This window comes from Bactrocera neohumeralis, unplaced genomic scaffold, assembly GCF_024586455.1.
Source record: "Bactrocera neohumeralis isolate Rockhampton unplaced genomic scaffold, APGP_CSIRO_Bneo_wtdbg2-racon-allhic-juicebox.fasta_v2 ctg2903, whole genome shotgun sequence".
Taxonomy (NCBI): Eukaryota; Metazoa; Arthropoda; class Insecta; order Diptera; family Tephritidae; genus Bactrocera; species Bactrocera neohumeralis.
In genome coordinates, this window is record NW_026090418.1 from 1 (window position 1) to 17,145 (window position 17,145).

The window sequence follows — 17,145 nt, forward strand, 5'->3', positions numbered from 1 at the left end:
CTACCACGCCTACGCCTACAGCTGGGAAGACATCGCGCCGCGCTGAAGGCACGGCTGGTCGCGGCAAAGGACAGCGTGACGTGGTACACGCCCTACGCCCGCACCGGATGGGAGACGGACCTGCGGTTCTTGGGGGATTGGTGGCTTTCTCTCCGCAGCCACGATTCGGCCGCCTCGCGGAGTATGCGGGTGGGCATGAACGTGGTCGACCTGCACGCCCCCGTGACGCTGCTGAAGCCAAAGAAGAGGGAGGTCAATCGCCCGTTCTTGCTGGAGGAAGAACGCACGGAGTGCACCGAGAATCAGCTGGTTGCCGACTTTTTGCGCTGCGCCTTCAAGGACGGCTCTTCCGGCTAGAGGCACTGCACATTGACGAGCTCGACATGACGCCGGACCGCGTCCATGTTCTGATGCTCTGGGGCCTTCTCACCAGACAGAGACGTGAGGCCGAGCAGCTTTTGCAGCTTTCAGCGGGCGGGAGGCGAGTCAGGTGGACGTGGGGGAAGGCGGCGGGCGCTTCGTCAACGACCGCACAAGAGAAGGAGGGAACGTTATGCCCGCTGGCAATACCTTTCAGGGATTTACGATGGCGTCGGTGGATGTCCACTTGGCGGTGAGCCGAGTGCAGTCCGCGGCGAAAACGAATAGCGCTGGATCGCGCACGTTTGTCGACACCTCTTCCATCCTTCACAGCCTCGACGGTCATTCCTTGAAGAGAGCGACGTCGCCGTTACCAGTCCACTCACCACAAGAGGGAGGGGCCCACGTGAGCCCATCAGGAATTTAAAACAAGATCCGACGAACGCAGCAGGAAGAAGCCCGGAATGACGGTTGACACCCAGTACCTTTTGAGACCCTTTCCTTTTCCATCTGCAGCATCGGCGCGGCCTCGCTGTTGGTGCTTCTCTCCTCGCTAGCCGTCATCGAGGACGAGCGCACAACGCGCTACAAAGAGTTGACCGAGAAGGGCAACGTCACTCAACTGCGCCCCATCATCAACGCTGACCTTAGCTACAACGCGCTGACGTCCTCCTGCTTCTACAGCCTCGCGGCACTATTGCCGCGGACCGGGTGCGGCGTCTTTCTCTCCGCGGAAACGACCTGTTTGGGCGGGACGGCGGCGCCACGCGTGACTTTTTTGCTGGAGGGGTGCCGGCGCCTGGGAGGAGCTTGACCTCGGCTACACGAACCTGTCCACGCAACAGATCTGCATCCTTATCGAGGCCATCCCCTCGCTGACAGCATTGCGTGTCCTCAACCTCAACAACGCGGCAATTCCCCGGAGAAGGCGACGGCCTTTACGCGCGCGGTGGCTCATTCGCAGCTCTGGTCTGTTTCCCTCGACGGCTGCGCCGTTTGCGCGGCGGGAACCTACGCAAAACTCATTAACACGATCTGTGAGCGAAACAAAGCCCAAGCGATCAAGCGAATGGCTGGCATCAGCCCCAACACAACGAGCTTTTTGATCGTTTCTACTCCATGTCTCTATCCAATGGCTGGGTGCCACCGGACTTCAGTGCACTTCCTGCCGGGTATGGCCCCTACACAAACAACGACCCTTCGCTCTTCGAGCGGCCTCACACGAAACTCATGTACAGTAGCTTTCTCTGTGTCTTTCCTTTTTTTGTTTTTTTTTTGTCTTTTTTTTTTCTTCTTATTAATCCATTCGAATGGCTCGATTGCGGTTGTAGTTTTTTTTCCTTGTTTTGTGATGCAAGGTACGCAAACTCTTTTCCATTTGCTCGGTTCAAAAATTGAACTTTTTTTTTCTCTGCAGGAACCCCCCAGTGCGAGAAATCGCGATAACGTTGTTTTGCAAGCGAACGACACCCGTGAAAATGCGTGTGTGTGTGCATGTGTGCTGTGGAGAAAGAAAGGAGAAAAAAAGTTTTCCTGTTTCAACTTGCTCCTTTTGTCACCTCCGCGTAAATGCGACTCTCACTTTTTTTCTCTCTCCCCTCTCCGCTTTCCTCTTTTTTCTTCTTGTCATACACGCATCGACCTCTTTTTTACATGTAAAAAGAAATGTTTAGGAAGCTAGTTCCATTTCTTGCGCCAAAAAGTAGGGAATCCGGCCGCGGCGGCAGCGGCGGCGGGGAGTGCAAGTGCCGGAGCGAATGTACCTACAGGTCAGCACATGAATGCACAGCAGCGGGTACTGGACATCAACTCCCCAATGGCGTTGCTGCGGATGTGCTACCGCAGCATCGACATTTGTGTCGAATCGCGACACGCGCGTAGTTTTCTCAAAAAGCGCCTTATCGAGCAATGGGGTGAAAAAAGCAAGGAAACGGATCCGGAGCAGCAACGCTTCTACATGGATCTGGGCGGCTCGTTTCTGCAGGCCCTCCACACAGACCGCAACCCCAAACCGGGAAGCCCGTCGAGTTCCAGCTGTCACGAAGGGTCGCCCACGATCGACGGCTGGCAGAACGGAAGAGTCGAAATTTGAGACGAGTGCGAAAGATGCCAGTGGAGGAAAAGCGGCAAAGCCATTGATGATTCCCCCGAGGTGGACGAGCACGGGGATGGGAGGGTGAGGTAACGCGTCTGGTTGCAGTTCTGTGAGCGAACATGTTGCTTGGCTTTTATCGTGTTTTGTTGATGCTGGCTACTATATTATTTTTTTTCTCCTTTGTTTGATGCCCTCTCTGTTGCTGCTACTGCCAGGGGGAGGGGAGAATACCATATCGCTCGCCACACGCTTTTAGAAAAGGAAAGCATCCAAAGCCACATAGCATATCGGTAAGCCACTGTGAAGCGCGGTGTCTGCAGCATCCGTGTGTTGCTTCATGTTGTTGTTTTTTTAAACACATAGAAGAAACTCGCGTTTACAGGAAAAAAGGAAACAATTAAAACGTGCAAACCCCACACAATTATGTGCTTCCTTTCTTCTCATTTTTCTTATACGTCTTACTTGCGGTTGTTTGATTTTGTGGGTGAGTATAGGGCACATCATCTGTTTTTGAGGATTTTTTTTTTCTCATTCGCTTTTTATCATGTCCACCTTCACGGCCCCCTCGTCGGCGAGACCCGTCCTCACGAAGACCGGTCTTGTGATACTCACGGGCACCGTCGTCTACGGCGCCGCTCGTGGCCCATCAGCGCCTCTACACCGTACCGCCCAACGTGCCGAGCTCCGCGGTCCCGTCGAACGCCAAAGATGGCATATTATTATTTTTTTGGATTTCTCAAGCGCCGCCTGTTCCAGCATGTTTACGCTGTGCGCAAGGATGAATCGCTTCCCCGTCTGCACGCGTGGTGCGAGCAGAACAACTACAAACTCTTTTCCTCATGAACATCTTCTTCTTGCGTTTGCACCTTGTTTTGTCGAGCCCCGCCGACGTTGAGGGCGATCCTTCTGCGGCAGGAGAACCAAGTTCTGCAAATCTATACTCTCTCTCCACCGCAACAAGCACATCTTTGGCGAGGACGCCAATGTCTTTTTGCCGGGGGGCACCGTGGCTACCTCCCATTCAGCTGCAGCAGGCGAAACTGTATTGGGCAGGAATTTGCGCGCTGCGAGGTTTTCTTATCATGGCAGCGCTCGTGGTGTGCCACCTGCAACTTGAACTTGTCGGTAGCTTTCCGGTGACCAAATACAAGATCACGCTGGTGGCCAAGGACCCCGTGCAGATGTGCGTCTTCACCCGCACCGGTATCTCGGTCCAGTCTGTTCACGACAAACCGAGGCAGTCTTTTTGCGGCGTATGACAGCGAGACACTCCGCGTCGACACGCCGAAAAAGAACGGTGTTTCGTGCATTCAAGGCAACTCGTCCACACCTCACGCCGCGAGGTTGAACAGCGTCCAGGACACAAAGCGGCCCTCCCCCCCCCCCCAGGTCCACCTCATCGCTTTTTTTTTTTTCGCGATGGACTTCTCACAGAGGAGTCTGTTTCGCACCTTTGCCGTCACAAGGAAGAGGGAAGAGAGAGGAAAGGAAACAATGGGAGCAGGAGTAAGCTGATGAACGACAAAGTGCTGCCTGCTGCTCCTTTGATGGTCTGCGCTCTTTTCTTTTTTTTTTTCCTGTTTCTCTCTCTCCCTCCCCTCTTCTGTTCGCTTGCTCTCCTCTCTCTCTTTTTCTCTCTCTCTCTCTCTCTCTCTCGGAAGCATGATAAGGTCCTAAATCCAAGAGTCTTCGTGTGGTGATGGGAGGAGGCAAGACGGAATCAAGGACGAGAAAAGCGCGCTCATCGCAGGGTCTGGGGTGAGGAAAGGGAAGGGGGCAGCATCCATTCTGCCTGTGGACTGCTTCCACTTGATTCCTGTTTTCGTTTTCTGTCCTTTCCCGTTCCTCTCTGTTCTTTTTATCATTTTTGAATTCTCCTGTTCCATCTTGAATTTGCTTTCATTCTTTTTGTTGTCGTTGTGATCCTCTTATCACCCCTTTTTTCTTTTTACCGATACCACCCCATGTGACAAGAGTTCGGTGCTTTTTTTTCGCCCCCTTTTTTTCCCCGGTTTTTTGATTCCCAACAAAACCACAACCCATCCTGCGCAAAGACTTTTTCTTTGCTTTCCTCTCGGCGTTTTCTTTTCTTTGTCGAATGAAAGCATGCTTGTCCATCTCTTTTTTTTCTGCTAGCTGTCCTCTTCACCCTCCAGGCATGCCTCACCTTTTTGTTTCAAATACCAAAACGCATTCTCTCCAACTCTTTGTTTTGTCTTGTTTTTTTTTTTTTTAATGGTCGTTTGCCATTCTTTTTTTACTCATCTTTTGCCCGCATCTCTTTCTTCTTTCTTCAGTCCGCCTCTCCCATTCTGTGTGTAGTCCCGCAACTGGTCTGCAAACTTTTTTTTTGGTTTCATACTTTGTTCTGTTTCAAGAAGGGAGTCTTGATCCTGTCGCGTGCGTCTTTTGCCCCCCTCTCTCTTTTCTTTTTCTCTTTACACCCTGCTTGCATCTTCGCTATTGAAGACTCACACAAAGCCCTTTTTCATTATTACCAAAAAAAAAGTGAATGACGTCGCGGAATGTGTACTTTTTTCTTGCGTTCATTGCACGGTTCGCGCAACCATGGAACGCAAAATCGTCCAGAGAAAGAAATCGATGACCGAGAGAGTGTCACCCCGGTTCACTTTTGTGTTCTTTCCTCTTGCCTCCCGTTTCTTTACTCTTTTTCTCTCTCTCTAGGCCACTTACTTGGTAGCGACTTCTCTGCTGTCTTGCCCACGGCCTCTCTTTTCCTCTGTCTCCTTCCATCGATGCCGCCCCGGGCTAGCGAAACGCTCAACAGTGTCCCGCTGAAAGGGGCACTGCGAGAGTGCACCAAGGTTTGCCACGGGTCTCCGCCTCCAGCGGTGCAGCGGCCCTACTTCGAGGGAGGACGGCTACACGGCACTTTCCTTGCCGTTGCCGCGTTTCAAGACGAGCCGCAAGGCCGAGGAGCGCCTACCGCAGCTCTTGCACCCAGCGTTGGCCCCTAACTCTTCCCAACGACCTTGCCAATTCGACCTTGAACGCCACTCCTCAGCGGCGGGAGGACAGAAGCGGTGCGGACGGAGAGCGTAGTCCATCGCTGCGCCTGCAGCTCTATTCCGTCATGGGCCTAGACAGTGGGAAGTCCTTCCTGTCTCTTCTTGCATAGTCTACCTCTTCCTTTTGCTGAGCAACGGCAGCAGGAGCAGGAGCAGGAGCCGCGGCTTCACCAGCAGCAGGACAAGGAGTCGATGAAAGATCCCCTTGCACTGGTTGTTGAAAAGATTGTGTGGGCCGGGCCCACCACCGTGGCCTTGATGAACGCGCTCGGCGAAGTCCTTGTCTGCAAAACGGGACTGTGCTACACAAGAAGGGGCGGCTCGAAACGGAGAGGCAATAGGGACGGCTTCAACAGCAACAGCTCCTCGGGCGAGGACGTAGATGACGGCGGGGCAGTCGATGGGCCCCGCTTCGGCGCCCCCATGCGATTCCGTCGTGTGAGTGACGTTGCGGTGCCTCCTCGGTGGACGGTGCGTGCCACGCGGCGACTTCTGTGATTTGTGTAGCGGGGGTGAGCTCGGTGAAAGCACTCCTTGTGGAAGTTCCTCTGGCGACAAACGGAGCAGTCAACGCTACCGGTGGCGGCGGCGGCGGCTTTGCCGTGTCGGATTGGTCGATAGGTCCCTTTCACTCCATCGCGCTCCAGTCTTGCCCCGTCAGCACGGGCTCCGCCGAGGAGGGTGGGGAGAGGAGCAAGTCCTTCCTGCTCGCGGGCTGCACAGTGGGGGCGCTGTGCAGCTACACGAATGGAACATCATCGGTGAAACGGTCGGCTCACAGAGGGCCGGGTTGCCCACCATCATTGGCCAGGTCCTGATGGGACCTCAGACCGCCTTCTGGGGCCTCGCCGCCGGCACCCACAGCAACATCGACGACGACGATGGCAGCAGTCGCTGCACCTTCGCCGCGCTGGGCGCCACCAACGGCGGCGGCAGCGCTGGCCGCTCAAAGGCAGCGGCGGCCCTTCACACGGACCCGGCGAGCAAGTTCGTTGAGGCCCCTTCTTTTGTCTCTCTCCGAGGCAAAGACGGCAGACGTCTCGCAGTGGAGGACTACTTCCTGCCGCAGAGGCCGAAGGCGGCTTGCGCAACGAGCGAGCCCCCTCTTAATGACGTGTACGCCCTTCTTCACCGAAAGGACGACTCAGCACCGCCTGACTCTCCGGCGGCCTGCATGCACACTTGATGATATCTCGTCCGCTGTTCTTGGCGGACTTGCTGTGCTGAACTTAGACGGCCACGCTCCTGCCGAGGTGTTCCTGCTTTCCCTCTCCGTGGATGTCAAGCGCAATCACAGCAGCGGTTGCGCAGGCGATGCAAAGGGGAACCCTCCGCTGCGTGACACGGTGTTGCTCGCTCAGCTCCGACGCCGCCTGTCCTGGCAGCCCTGCGGAGGCTGAACGGCAAACCATTACAACTTTCTCCCTCTCTCGTCGTCGCGAACGCGTGCACACGGGGCGCAAGTGCTTTGGCTTCCTTGTTCGTAACAGCACGGCCGCCCTGTCCTTCACGGTGACGCTCACTGGTAATGCGCTGAACGTGAGGCCGGCTGCCTTTCACGCGGTGGAGAAGGAGGCGGGTGCAAACAAGACGAAGAAGACACTGGCGGGTGCCGACCTTTGCGCCCCTGTGACGACTGCTGGGAAAACGGATGAGGAGGAGGAGGTGCCACGCACTTGTTGATGATGCTCCTCACTGGGGCCAAAGCGGAGTTGCTGCCTGACGCAGCGCCACACGAAGGATTTGCCGTTCAGCGCCACAATGGCGGCGACGATGGTGGGGGCGACGGCGGCGACGCAAAAAGGGCAAAGTGTCCTTGCCGACTTAACGCTAACGGTGGTGTTGGAAAAGGACCATGTGTTCGGCCGGGAAGGCGGGCTCAGCACCGCCCAGGCGGCACCACCAGGCATGGCAAGCATCGACACCCAAACCCTCCGTGAACTGGTTAAAAGCGTCGTTCAGAAGAGAATGCGAAGCTGCGGGCGACCGTGGGCACACGCCTGGCCAGCCTTGAAGAGAAACTTGATCGTCTTCTACAGTGTCTGAACTCGCGAACTTAACGTGAAGTCAGTGTTGCTCCTGCTGATGATTTCAAAGGAACTGGGAAGACCTACGATTCGGTCATGAACGAGTGCTAAAAACACCTCAAAAAAAAGGACGCGTGCTTTTTGCCGGATTGTGATCTATCACGGAACATCATTGCGACGTGACTGTGACGCGTGAAAGCAAACGGACCTGCCTTTACCGATTCGCTACATCTCGCCCGTCTTTTTTTCTTCTCCTTTTTCTCTCTCCTTCATTTCTTAATCCGTGTGTTTCTTCTTTCATGCAAACCTCTCGTAGGCTCAAGGCAACACGCAATCTTTCTTTTTTCTTTCACTCTCGTTATTTGTCCATCGATGGTCATTGCCGTTGGATGGAACAGAGAACGTTAAATGAGGCCTTCCGCATCTCCTCGGACGCCTGCTCCTTGCTGCGCAAGCACCCTCGAAACGTGGAGGGAGACGCGCAGAAAAATGAGTCCAGTGGGTCCTCAACCGTTCTGGCGGAACTTGAGACGCAGCTCCGCCAGTTGTTTCCCGTGCTGTCCATCCTCCATTCCTTTGAGGCGGACAAGGATGCCACAAACGTTTACCTCTACGAGATTCTCTCACAGACCATCTCCTCAGATTACCTCCCTCAAGCCCTCCGGCCATCCCCCGCTCGCTGCCGAGAAAGCCACACCGACAAAGGACGATGGTGCCGTCTCTGCGAGGAGCGAGCCAGCCGCCAGCGAGGAAAAGGGCGAGGAGGCTTTCCTCGAGCCTGCGCGGCCCTTGGACACGCTGCTGCGCTGGTCCGACATCCAGGGCTGCGACGATGCCATTGTGGCACTCAAACAGGCGGTGCTGCTTCCCCGTCTCTACCCGTGGTTGTTTGCCGTCGGCAGCAGCAGCAGCAGCAGCGGTACCAGTAGTAATCGCACGCCTTGGCAGCGAATCCTTCTCTACGGCCCGCCCGGCACCGGGAAGACCCTTCTTGCGCACGCCACCGCCGGTGAGCTGTCTGGTTGCCCGTTTATCAGCGTTTCGTCTGCGGATGTACTCTCCAAGTGGGTGGGGGAAAGCGAAAAGCACGTCAAGGCGGCCTTTGCCCAGGCCGCGCGTTATGAGCGGTGCCTGCTCTTCCTCGACGAAGTGGACGCGATGTGCGCGTCTCGCGGGTCGCAAGGGGAGACCGAGGTGGCGAGGCGCCTCAAGACAGAGTTCCTCTTTCACCTGCAAGCGCTCCCTCGCACTGTGACGGTCATCGCGGCGACAAATTTGCCGTGGGAGCTCGACGCCGCTATCATGCGCCGCTTCGACGCCTTTGTTTACGTTGGCCTCCCCCAGCGGAGGCCCGACGGACGCTCATCACACGCCAGTTAGGCGCGGTCGACCACACGCTGCAACCCGACGAGGTCGACTGGCTCGTGGAGCGCACCGAGGGGCTTTCCTCATCGGACGTGGTGCGGGCCCTCTCCCAGGCGAGCATGGCCCCCTTACGGGCTCTGGTCGACGCAACACGTCTCCGGGTGGCGACAGACGAGGAGGTCGCCGAGTTCTTTTGTCGTCCACCGGCACCGGCGAGACGAAAGCGAGGAAAGCGGAGGCGCGGCGCCGCTCTAACCTCCTTGACGCCTCTTTTCACGGATTCTCTTTCGCGTACCCCTTCCGGGTCAGCGGCGAGAAATGCGCACACGTTATCGCCCGTTGAGGAAAACTCCCGAAACGACCTCTTGGCGGAAGCGGAAGGGAGGACGGGCGACACGCCATGTTTTTACATCCCGTGTACGCCGACGCACCCCTGTGCATTGCTGCCCTTGCTCTCCCCGTGCGATGTGGACAAGGGCCGCCTCCTGCTCCCTCGCGTAACGTTTGCAGACGTGCAAGCCGCGCTGCACGATTTCATTCCCACTGTGACCTCTTCGGATGTTCAACGGTACGCTGACTGGCGGCGAACGCAGCAAACGAGGCAAGGAGGCACTCTCCAATGACCGCTGAGCATGGATCGTTCTTCTTTTTTCCATTCTTTACTTTTTTTTGGTGTTGTTGTCAACCTCTTCTGCTTCTTTTCTTCTTTTTTTTTCTCTCTCTCTTTGTTGTTTTTCCTCCACTGCTACTTGTTCTTGTCTTTATCAAAGATGAGCGCCATTTCTGTTTCCTCTTTCAAAAAAAAAAAACACTCGTCTCTAGGACAATCCGTGAGCAATGATGTCCTCTATCGGTTCTCTTTTGTTGGTTTTGGTGTTGTTTTCACTTTGATTTCTGTTGACTGTGCACACAACGTCTTTTTTCCACTTTGTTACGACGCGCCTCCCATCTCGTGCCACCTGCACACGCGATCAAGCCATACACACACACACACACATATACACTCCGAGAGAGATTGCATTCCCTTTGTATTACCATTCAACGTTTTTTGCGCTATGCCTATCCGCGTGATTCTTCAAGGCATTTCACAGGCATCGCTGCTTGTCGATAACGACGAGAAATACGTTCACTGCGGGCGTGGCGTGCTCGTCTATGTTGCTTTCCTTAAACCCGACAAGGCCGCGCACACATACTCAGGACAGCGAGGACGACCACACGGGTGGCATCACCGACGAGGACGTGGCGCGCGCCGTTCACACCCTGCTGGAGACGAACATTTTTACACATTTCAATCCCGAGAAGATGGTAGCGCGCGCGCAGTCGCTGGCGGAGTGCCCAAAGGTTGACATTATGATTGTGCCGCAGGCCTCGCTGGGCGGCAAGATCAACAAGAAGGGTCACTCCGTTCAGTTCCATCATCTTGTAAGCAAGGACATCGGCGAGGCTCTTTACGAGCGCTTTTGTCACCATTTCCGCGTTGCTCGGGGCATCAACGAGGAGGTCGTGGACGCAAACGGCGTCTCACTCAACGCTGCTGAAGAGGGCCTCTGCACAACCGAAAGCAACAAGCCAGAGAAGTGGGTCAAGTACGATGGCCGTGTGGTCAGTGGGACCTTTGGCAATCGGCAAGGACTCTTCATCGAGTCGGATGGGCCCTTCACCCATACGTTTGATCTGTAAAGAAAAAAAAAGGACGCGAAGCCACACACACACACACAGCAACGAAAAATGAAAGAAACGCATAAAGTTTGTGAGGATGCTTCCTCGCTCGACACACACACACACACACAGCCGGGACGCATTGCACACACAACGAGGGAGAGAGAATCGTGCCAGGTGCGTCTCTCTTCATGTTTTTTTTTTTTTTTTTTGGTTATTGTTGTCGTTGTTGTACCCGGGGGAACTGCTTCCCCCAAGTCGTTTCCTCTTCTTAATCTCCACACTCCTCCCACTCCATCATTCTATTATCGATTTCTCCTTACACGCGAAGGACTGCACTTGCAGATCACGGTTCCACTCCTTCCCGGTACCCCTTCCCTTCTTCCCCCCGCGTCTTCATGAGTGCGGTTGGTCAACGGGTTTTGGCGGAAGCAGGCGCGGCTCCTCCGCGGGCGTGCCGGCAGCCTCAGCGTCAACGCGGTCAATGACTTGGACCCTCCAACAAAAGGGCTTCCGCATGATTATGAAGAGTCTGCGCGCTGCTTACTACCACAACCGTTCAACGCTGTTTTGGGCACGTCACCGCGTGCTGGTTGAGTTCTACAAGTACTCGGGGGTAAAGGAGCAAAACGAGATTGACCTCCTCATTGGCATCACGAAGGAGGTGGCTCTGTTCATTGCGCAGTACATGAAGACAGACGTGGAGCGAGTTGTGAAGCACAATGAGCGGATGCTCTCCCTGCCGGTTGACCAGGCAAAGAAGTTCAGGCAGGAGTACCTTCTCTCGGAGAAGCAGCACGAAACTTGGTGCAAACAGCGGATCAAAGGAATGCTCGAGCGTCGTCCTCCCCCGCCGTATCCGTTCTACTGAGGACACACGGCCGCCATGCGACGCATCGCGAACGCACCCAAAAAGTGTTTTGAAGAAAAAAAAAAAGGTAAATGAAAAATGGATGCAGCGGCTTTCCTTGGAGAATCTGCTTTTGTCCAGGCGATGTCCAGTGCGTTGCTCACCTTACCCTCTTCCTCTCTTTTTGTCCTCTGTCTTGATGAGGGAGGAAACTGTCTTCACGAACGCCTCATTGCGGCAGAAGGAACGACGACGAAGAGAGAGAAGAGAGAGAGAATCCTGCATTAGGCTGAGCCGTCGCCGCTTTGGTGATGTCGTCGGCTGGGCAACGGTCAACCCCGCGGCGGCATTTCATTCCGTCTTTCTGGGTGTCTTTTTTCTTTTCTCTCAATCCCATTTTTCACATCATTGTTCTTTTAAAAAAAAAGAACGAAAGAAAAAAGACTCTTTGAGGCTTTGTGTTCTTTTCATCGCTGTTAAACGACTTCAGTATTTGCACAGACACAGAAGGAGAAAAGAGAAAAAGAAGAGGATAAAAGTGAACTAATACGACACACACACACACACACACACACACGCACACAGAGAGGTCATTTAGATATCATAAACCCTTCTACGGCGGATGCAACACCGCTACACTCCCTTTTTTTTTCTTTTTTCTTTTTCTCTACCTCTTCTTTTTTTCTTCTTCTACGCTCGCAACGTCTTTCAAAAACAGATCCAGGTTTTCTCACTCCTCCGAATACTCCTTTGTTCGTTTGTTTGTTTGTTTGTTTGTTTTTTAGCAAAGACAGCAGTGTTTTATAAACCTTCTGCCCCAAATTCCCCCAAACACACCGAAAAAAAAAAGAAAAAAAGAGGTGTCTCACCTAATTCCTAACCGCTCCTCTTTATCGATATGGCTTCCTTCATTCCTGACGCGGACGGCCGCGCCTTCGTGACCGTGAAGAATGAGGATGGCAGCAGCATCGTCGTCTACGAGCAAGGAGCCCACATCACCAGCTGGAAGAACGCCAAGGGGACAGAAATGCTCTACCTGTCCCCCAACGCCATTAAAAAGGACCGTGTTCCCATCCGCGGCGGCGTTCCTATTATTTTCCCGCAGTTCGGTAACCGCGGGCCTCTGACCCCCTCTCACGGCTTTGCGCGGATTCGTCAGTGGAAGCTCGAAAACGTCGACAACGGCCGCGCTGTTTTCTCCTTCTTTGCCGGCATCGACGAGCTCTCCGTGGAGAACAACAACTTCAACATGTCGGACTCTCAGAAGAACGCCGTGCACCTCACTTATACGGTCACCTTCAGCAACGAGAAGCTCACTCTCTCCGTAGACGTCCTGAACAGCAGCGAGGAGGTTGCGGCCAATTTCCACTTCTGCTTCCACACCTATTTCCGCGTGGAGGACGTGGCCAAGACTGTCATCAACGGCTTCAATCGAAGCAGCTACTACGACCAGACGAAAAAGATGGACGGCAAAAACGAGAGCATGGCGCTGCAGAAGCCATCGCCGCTCTACACCATTTCCAACGGCGAGGAGGTGGACCGGATCTACCCGAACCAGGCCTGCGCCATTGTGCTGCAGCAGCCCACCTCTGAGAGCGCACTGCACATCAGCTCCACAACGCTGCCCGACGTCGTGCTTTGGAATCCTGGAGAGGCGAAATGCAAAAAGGAGGGCGATGCAAGCGCCTTTAAAGATCTGCCAGAGGATGGCTACAAGCACTTTGTCTGCGTGGAGCACGGCTACATCACCCGCAGGGTCACCGTTCCTCCTTCCTCCTCGTGGCACGGGAGTCAGTGCATTACCGTTATGGGCTCCACGCCGGTCGAGGCTAAGATTTAAGAAGACTACGCAGCTGCTGGCTTCACCGCTCTCTCTCTCTCCTCTGAAGCCTGTTTCCTTTTTTTTTCTTTCCTCTTCTTCATTTTTTGTTTTACTCTCTCGTGGTACGCCTTCCCCTCTCCTCCTCTTCGGTACGAAAACGACAGGAAGTCAAGCGTCTCAGGGGAAGCTCGCACAAGGCGAAGAGCGGAAAAAGAAAAGGAAAAACACAATGCGGCTGTTTTTCTCTTTTTTAAAAAAAACGCCCTCTTCTTTTTCTTCTTGAGAGTTCTCACTTCTGTTCTCTCTGTTCCACGCGCACACGCTCACACATTAGCTTTCTTTTTTTTCATCTTTTTTTCTTTTTCATTTTTCTTCTTTTTTTCTTTGTTTCTCCTCTCTCCTGATTTTTTCTCTCTCTCTCTCTCTCTTCTTTAGCCTACTTTGTCTGCTTCGTCATGTAAGCACTGTGTGCACAAGCGTCAGAGGTGGTAGACCTTTTTTGTCCTTTTCTCAACTCTTCATCGCGCACGCACACACACACACGTTTACACGCGCCTCTTCTGTTGCTCTTTCACGTCTCCTGTTTCACACCCCCCCACCACCACCTCACCTTCACTTCCTCGCTCACACAGGCATCAAAAAATATCCTTTCTTTTTCAAAAGAAAAACGCCCTCACAGACCACTGGACATCAAAGGAGAATAGATGGAAAGAAAAACGAAAAGACAATGTGGAAAGGGAATGGGTTTGGAAATCCATCTCTCTCTCTCTCTTTCTCTCTGACTTTTGCTCTCGCGCGGAAAGAGAGAGAGGAGCGCTCTTCTTCGCGAGGGTGCAGCAGCGGAGAGGAGAGAAATAACAACAATAAAAAAAAAGAATGAGTGAATCTCGATTCCTCACATTATGCAACGGTCAAACCAACGCCTGAGCTGGAGAGGAAGGGGGGAAGAAAGAGGAAAGAGACTTACCCTTTTTTCTTCTCTCTTTCTCTCTTTTCTCATCCGCCGGTGCGTTTAGGTGGAGGACGACCAATCAAGAAAAAACAAAAAATGGTCTGCGAACACAAACACATACGTGCATTTGACACGAACAACGGTGCTCTCTTTCTTCCTTCTTTTTTTCTCTCTTTTTTTTTTCTTTTTGTTCGCTTTCTTTTCTTGTTTGTTTGTTTGGTTGGTTGTTTACGGATGCACAGACACACACAAGATTCACGTTCAACACCCTCTGTTAGAGATATAGGTATACGCTGAGGACTCAAAAAGAAAAAAAAAAGGATCTCACTATTTCCTTTAGCCACGCTTGCTACTTCTCTCTTCTTCTTTCTTTGCACTTTCCTCTCTTTGTTGTTTTCTCTACACACACACACACACACACACACACACACACACTTTGTCCTTTTTTTTTCCCTTTCCAGGACCCTCTACTTCCCTCCCTCTCTTCCTTTTTTTTCTTTTTTTTCTTTTTCCTTTGCTAGTCGTGTTCTGCTCCCTCTCTCTCACCTCTCACACCTCTTGCCCTTTTGTCTCTCCCTCTCTCTCTCTCTCTTTGGTTACTCTTTGGTCTCTGTTCACCTTTTTTTTTCTTTTTTTGTGTACTTTTTTTCTCTGTTTTTTTTTTGTTTTTTGTGTGTGTGTTTTTGGCTTTGACGTGCGGTGTGCGAAAGCGGTTTTAGAGCGCTCTTTCTTCTTCCTTTTCCTCTTCCTTTTCGCCCCTTTCCCAAAGCTTTTATTGTGCCAACAAGAATTGAAAAAAAAAAAAAAAAGAAAGCGTTGTCTGCTTATAACACGGAAGGAAACGCCCTCCTCTCTCTCTACCTCCACTCCTGAAAAGAGAAGAGCTGTTGAAGAGAGGACCTTTTTTTTCTTTTCTTTTTTTTTTCTTTTTTTGCACCGTCCTTTTTTTATTTTGTAAGCAAGACACGGGAATCACACAAACACTCCCCCTCCCCTCCCTCTCTCTCCCTTTATCACACAACCTCACACACACACACACACACACACTTCAACCTTTTTCATTTCTTTTTTTTCTGGCCATCACAGATCTGCAAGAATCTCTTTCTTCCCCTTTTCCCTCTTCCTTTTTTTCTTTCTCATCACTCACCAAACATAGATTCGTACACTGTCCTGAACCTTTTTTTTTTTTCTTTTTTTTTTTTGTGTGTCTTCTTTTTGTTGTTGTTTTACGTATACACAAACGAAAAAAACGAAGCCTCCTCCCTCCTTTTTTTTTTTCTCTCTCTCTCTCTCTCCGTTTCTATTCCCTCCTGACTCTTTTTTTTTTTTTTCTCTCTCTTTATTATTATTATTATTGTTATCATTATCATTATTTCCTTTTCTTTTTTTTTTCTTTTCTTCTCCTCTCTCTCTCTTTCTACAGTTTACCGACAAATTATTTATTGCATCTCTTTCTTTTTTCGGTGGACCTCTCTCTCTTTCATTTTTTTCTTTTTTTCTTTAACGCACATATACGCACGAGCCCCTCCCTCTCTCTCTCTCTCTCTCTCTCTCTCTCTCTCCCGCTCTCCTTTTCTTCTTTCCTTCCGTTCTTTGTACAACACAAACATCTGAGCGGGTGTGTCTACACAAAAAATCATAAAGGGAAAGTTGAAAGAAAAGCCGCCCCACCTTTTTATTGCAACTCTCTCTCTCTCTCTATCTCTTCTCTCTCTCTCTCTTTTGCCCGTCAAAGTTCTTCTTTTTTTTTGTTTGTTTGTTTTTTTTTTCTTTTTTTTTTTGTGTGTGTGAAACAGGTTCGAGTACCAAAACCACAACAGAACCTCTCCTTTCCTTCACCCCTCTCTCTCCTCTCCCTCTCTCTCTGAAAAAAAAACCCACCGGCCCATAAAGCTAACGCCGTTGTTATTCTCCCCCTCTCTCCGTGTTTCTTCTTTTTTTATTTTTATTTCTTTTTTTTCCGGGTATTTCTTTTTTTTTTTCTTTTTTTGTTTTCAATTCGAATTCACTTGTTGATTGGATGAAAGACAACTGTGTCCCTTTTATCACCGCTTCCTCTTCTTATCGCCACATTTGAGTTCTTTTTTTCTTTGTGTCTTTTTTCTTCTTCTTTAACTTGTGTTATCTGTACACGACCTTTCTTTACTTTTTTTTCTTTTCTCTCTCTCCCTCCCCCTTTTCCTCTCTTTTCATACTTGCCTAAGAGCACAGAGTGCACGCTGCCGACAAAGTAAACGCTGTTAATTTGAAAAGAGAGCAACTGGGTGCCCCCTTTTTTTTCTCTCTCTTTTTTTTTGTTTTGTTTTGTTTTTCAAGTCTCTTTAATCGCTTTTCTTTTTCCAATTATTATTACTACTTTTTTCCATTTTAGGGAAAGAAACCGAATATTGTGAAAGCGCAACACAAATCGTTTTAATACATATATCAGACGCCTTTTTTTTTTTTGCGAATTTTTTTTAAATCTTTTTTTTGTTTTTTTTTTTCTTTTTTTTCTCTCTTTTAGTCCTCTTTATCAGTTCTGTGACACTTTGGTTTGGACAATCGCTCTTTCTCTTTTTTTTTTTTGCTCATAATTATACATTGACTTCGCCGTCTTTTCACAAGCATTTATACATTTTTTTTACTGTTCTTCCCGTTCTCTCACTTTGTTGACTTGCCTCCCTCAGCGCTCCTTTTCCCCCTTTCTCCCCTTTCTACACGGGACTTGAGCTACGTCGAGTAGAAACAGTTTCTGTACCACCTCCGCCTCTTCTCTTTTCTTCCTTTGAATTTGTCACTTTGTTTCCTCCTCGCTGTTAAGCCATCTGCTGAACTTGTGTCTGTCACTGTCCTTTCTTCTCTTCCTCGCTTTTTCTTTTTCTCTTTTTTAATCACCTTCCTCCCTTCCTTCCTTCTTTCCTCCTCCTCCTTCTCTCTCTCTCTCTCTCTCTCTCTCTCTCCTCTCTCCAGCTGTAACCAATCACGCACTTAACTCTGTGTGAAAAAC

The 17,145-nt window shown here is 51.3% G+C and overlaps 3 protein-coding genes across 3 annotated transcripts; all 3 read left to right on the forward strand.

Moving 5' to 3' along the window:
• The first annotated feature begins 8,102 nt into the window (after positions 1 to 8,102).
• LOC126766907 (vacuolar protein sorting-associated protein 4A-like) lies at positions 8,103 to 8,891 on the forward strand. The gene has a single exon (XM_050484574.1). The coding sequence runs from the start codon at positions 8,103 to 8,105 to the stop codon at positions 8,889 to 8,891; it is 789 nt and encodes a 262-aa protein (XP_050340531.1).
• A 1,040-nt stretch (positions 8,892 to 9,931) lies between these two features.
• On the forward strand, positions 9,932 to 10,556 carry LOC126766908 (putative D-tyrosyl-tRNA(Tyr) deacylase 2). The gene is made up of 2 exons (XM_050484576.1): positions 9,932 to 10,055; positions 10,090 to 10,556. The coding sequence occupies exons 1-2, from the start codon at positions 9,932 to 9,934 to the stop codon at positions 10,554 to 10,556; spliced, it is 591 nt and encodes a 196-aa protein (XP_050340533.1).
• A 1,727-nt stretch (positions 10,557 to 12,283) lies between these two features.
• LOC126766909 (uncharacterized) lies at positions 12,284 to 13,225 on the forward strand. Its single transcript, XM_050484577.1, has one exon. It carries the CDS (start codon positions 12,284 to 12,286, stop codon positions 13,223 to 13,225), a length of 942 nt encoding a protein of 313 aa, XP_050340534.1.
• The last annotated feature ends 3,920 nt before the right edge of the window (positions 13,226 to 17,145 follow it).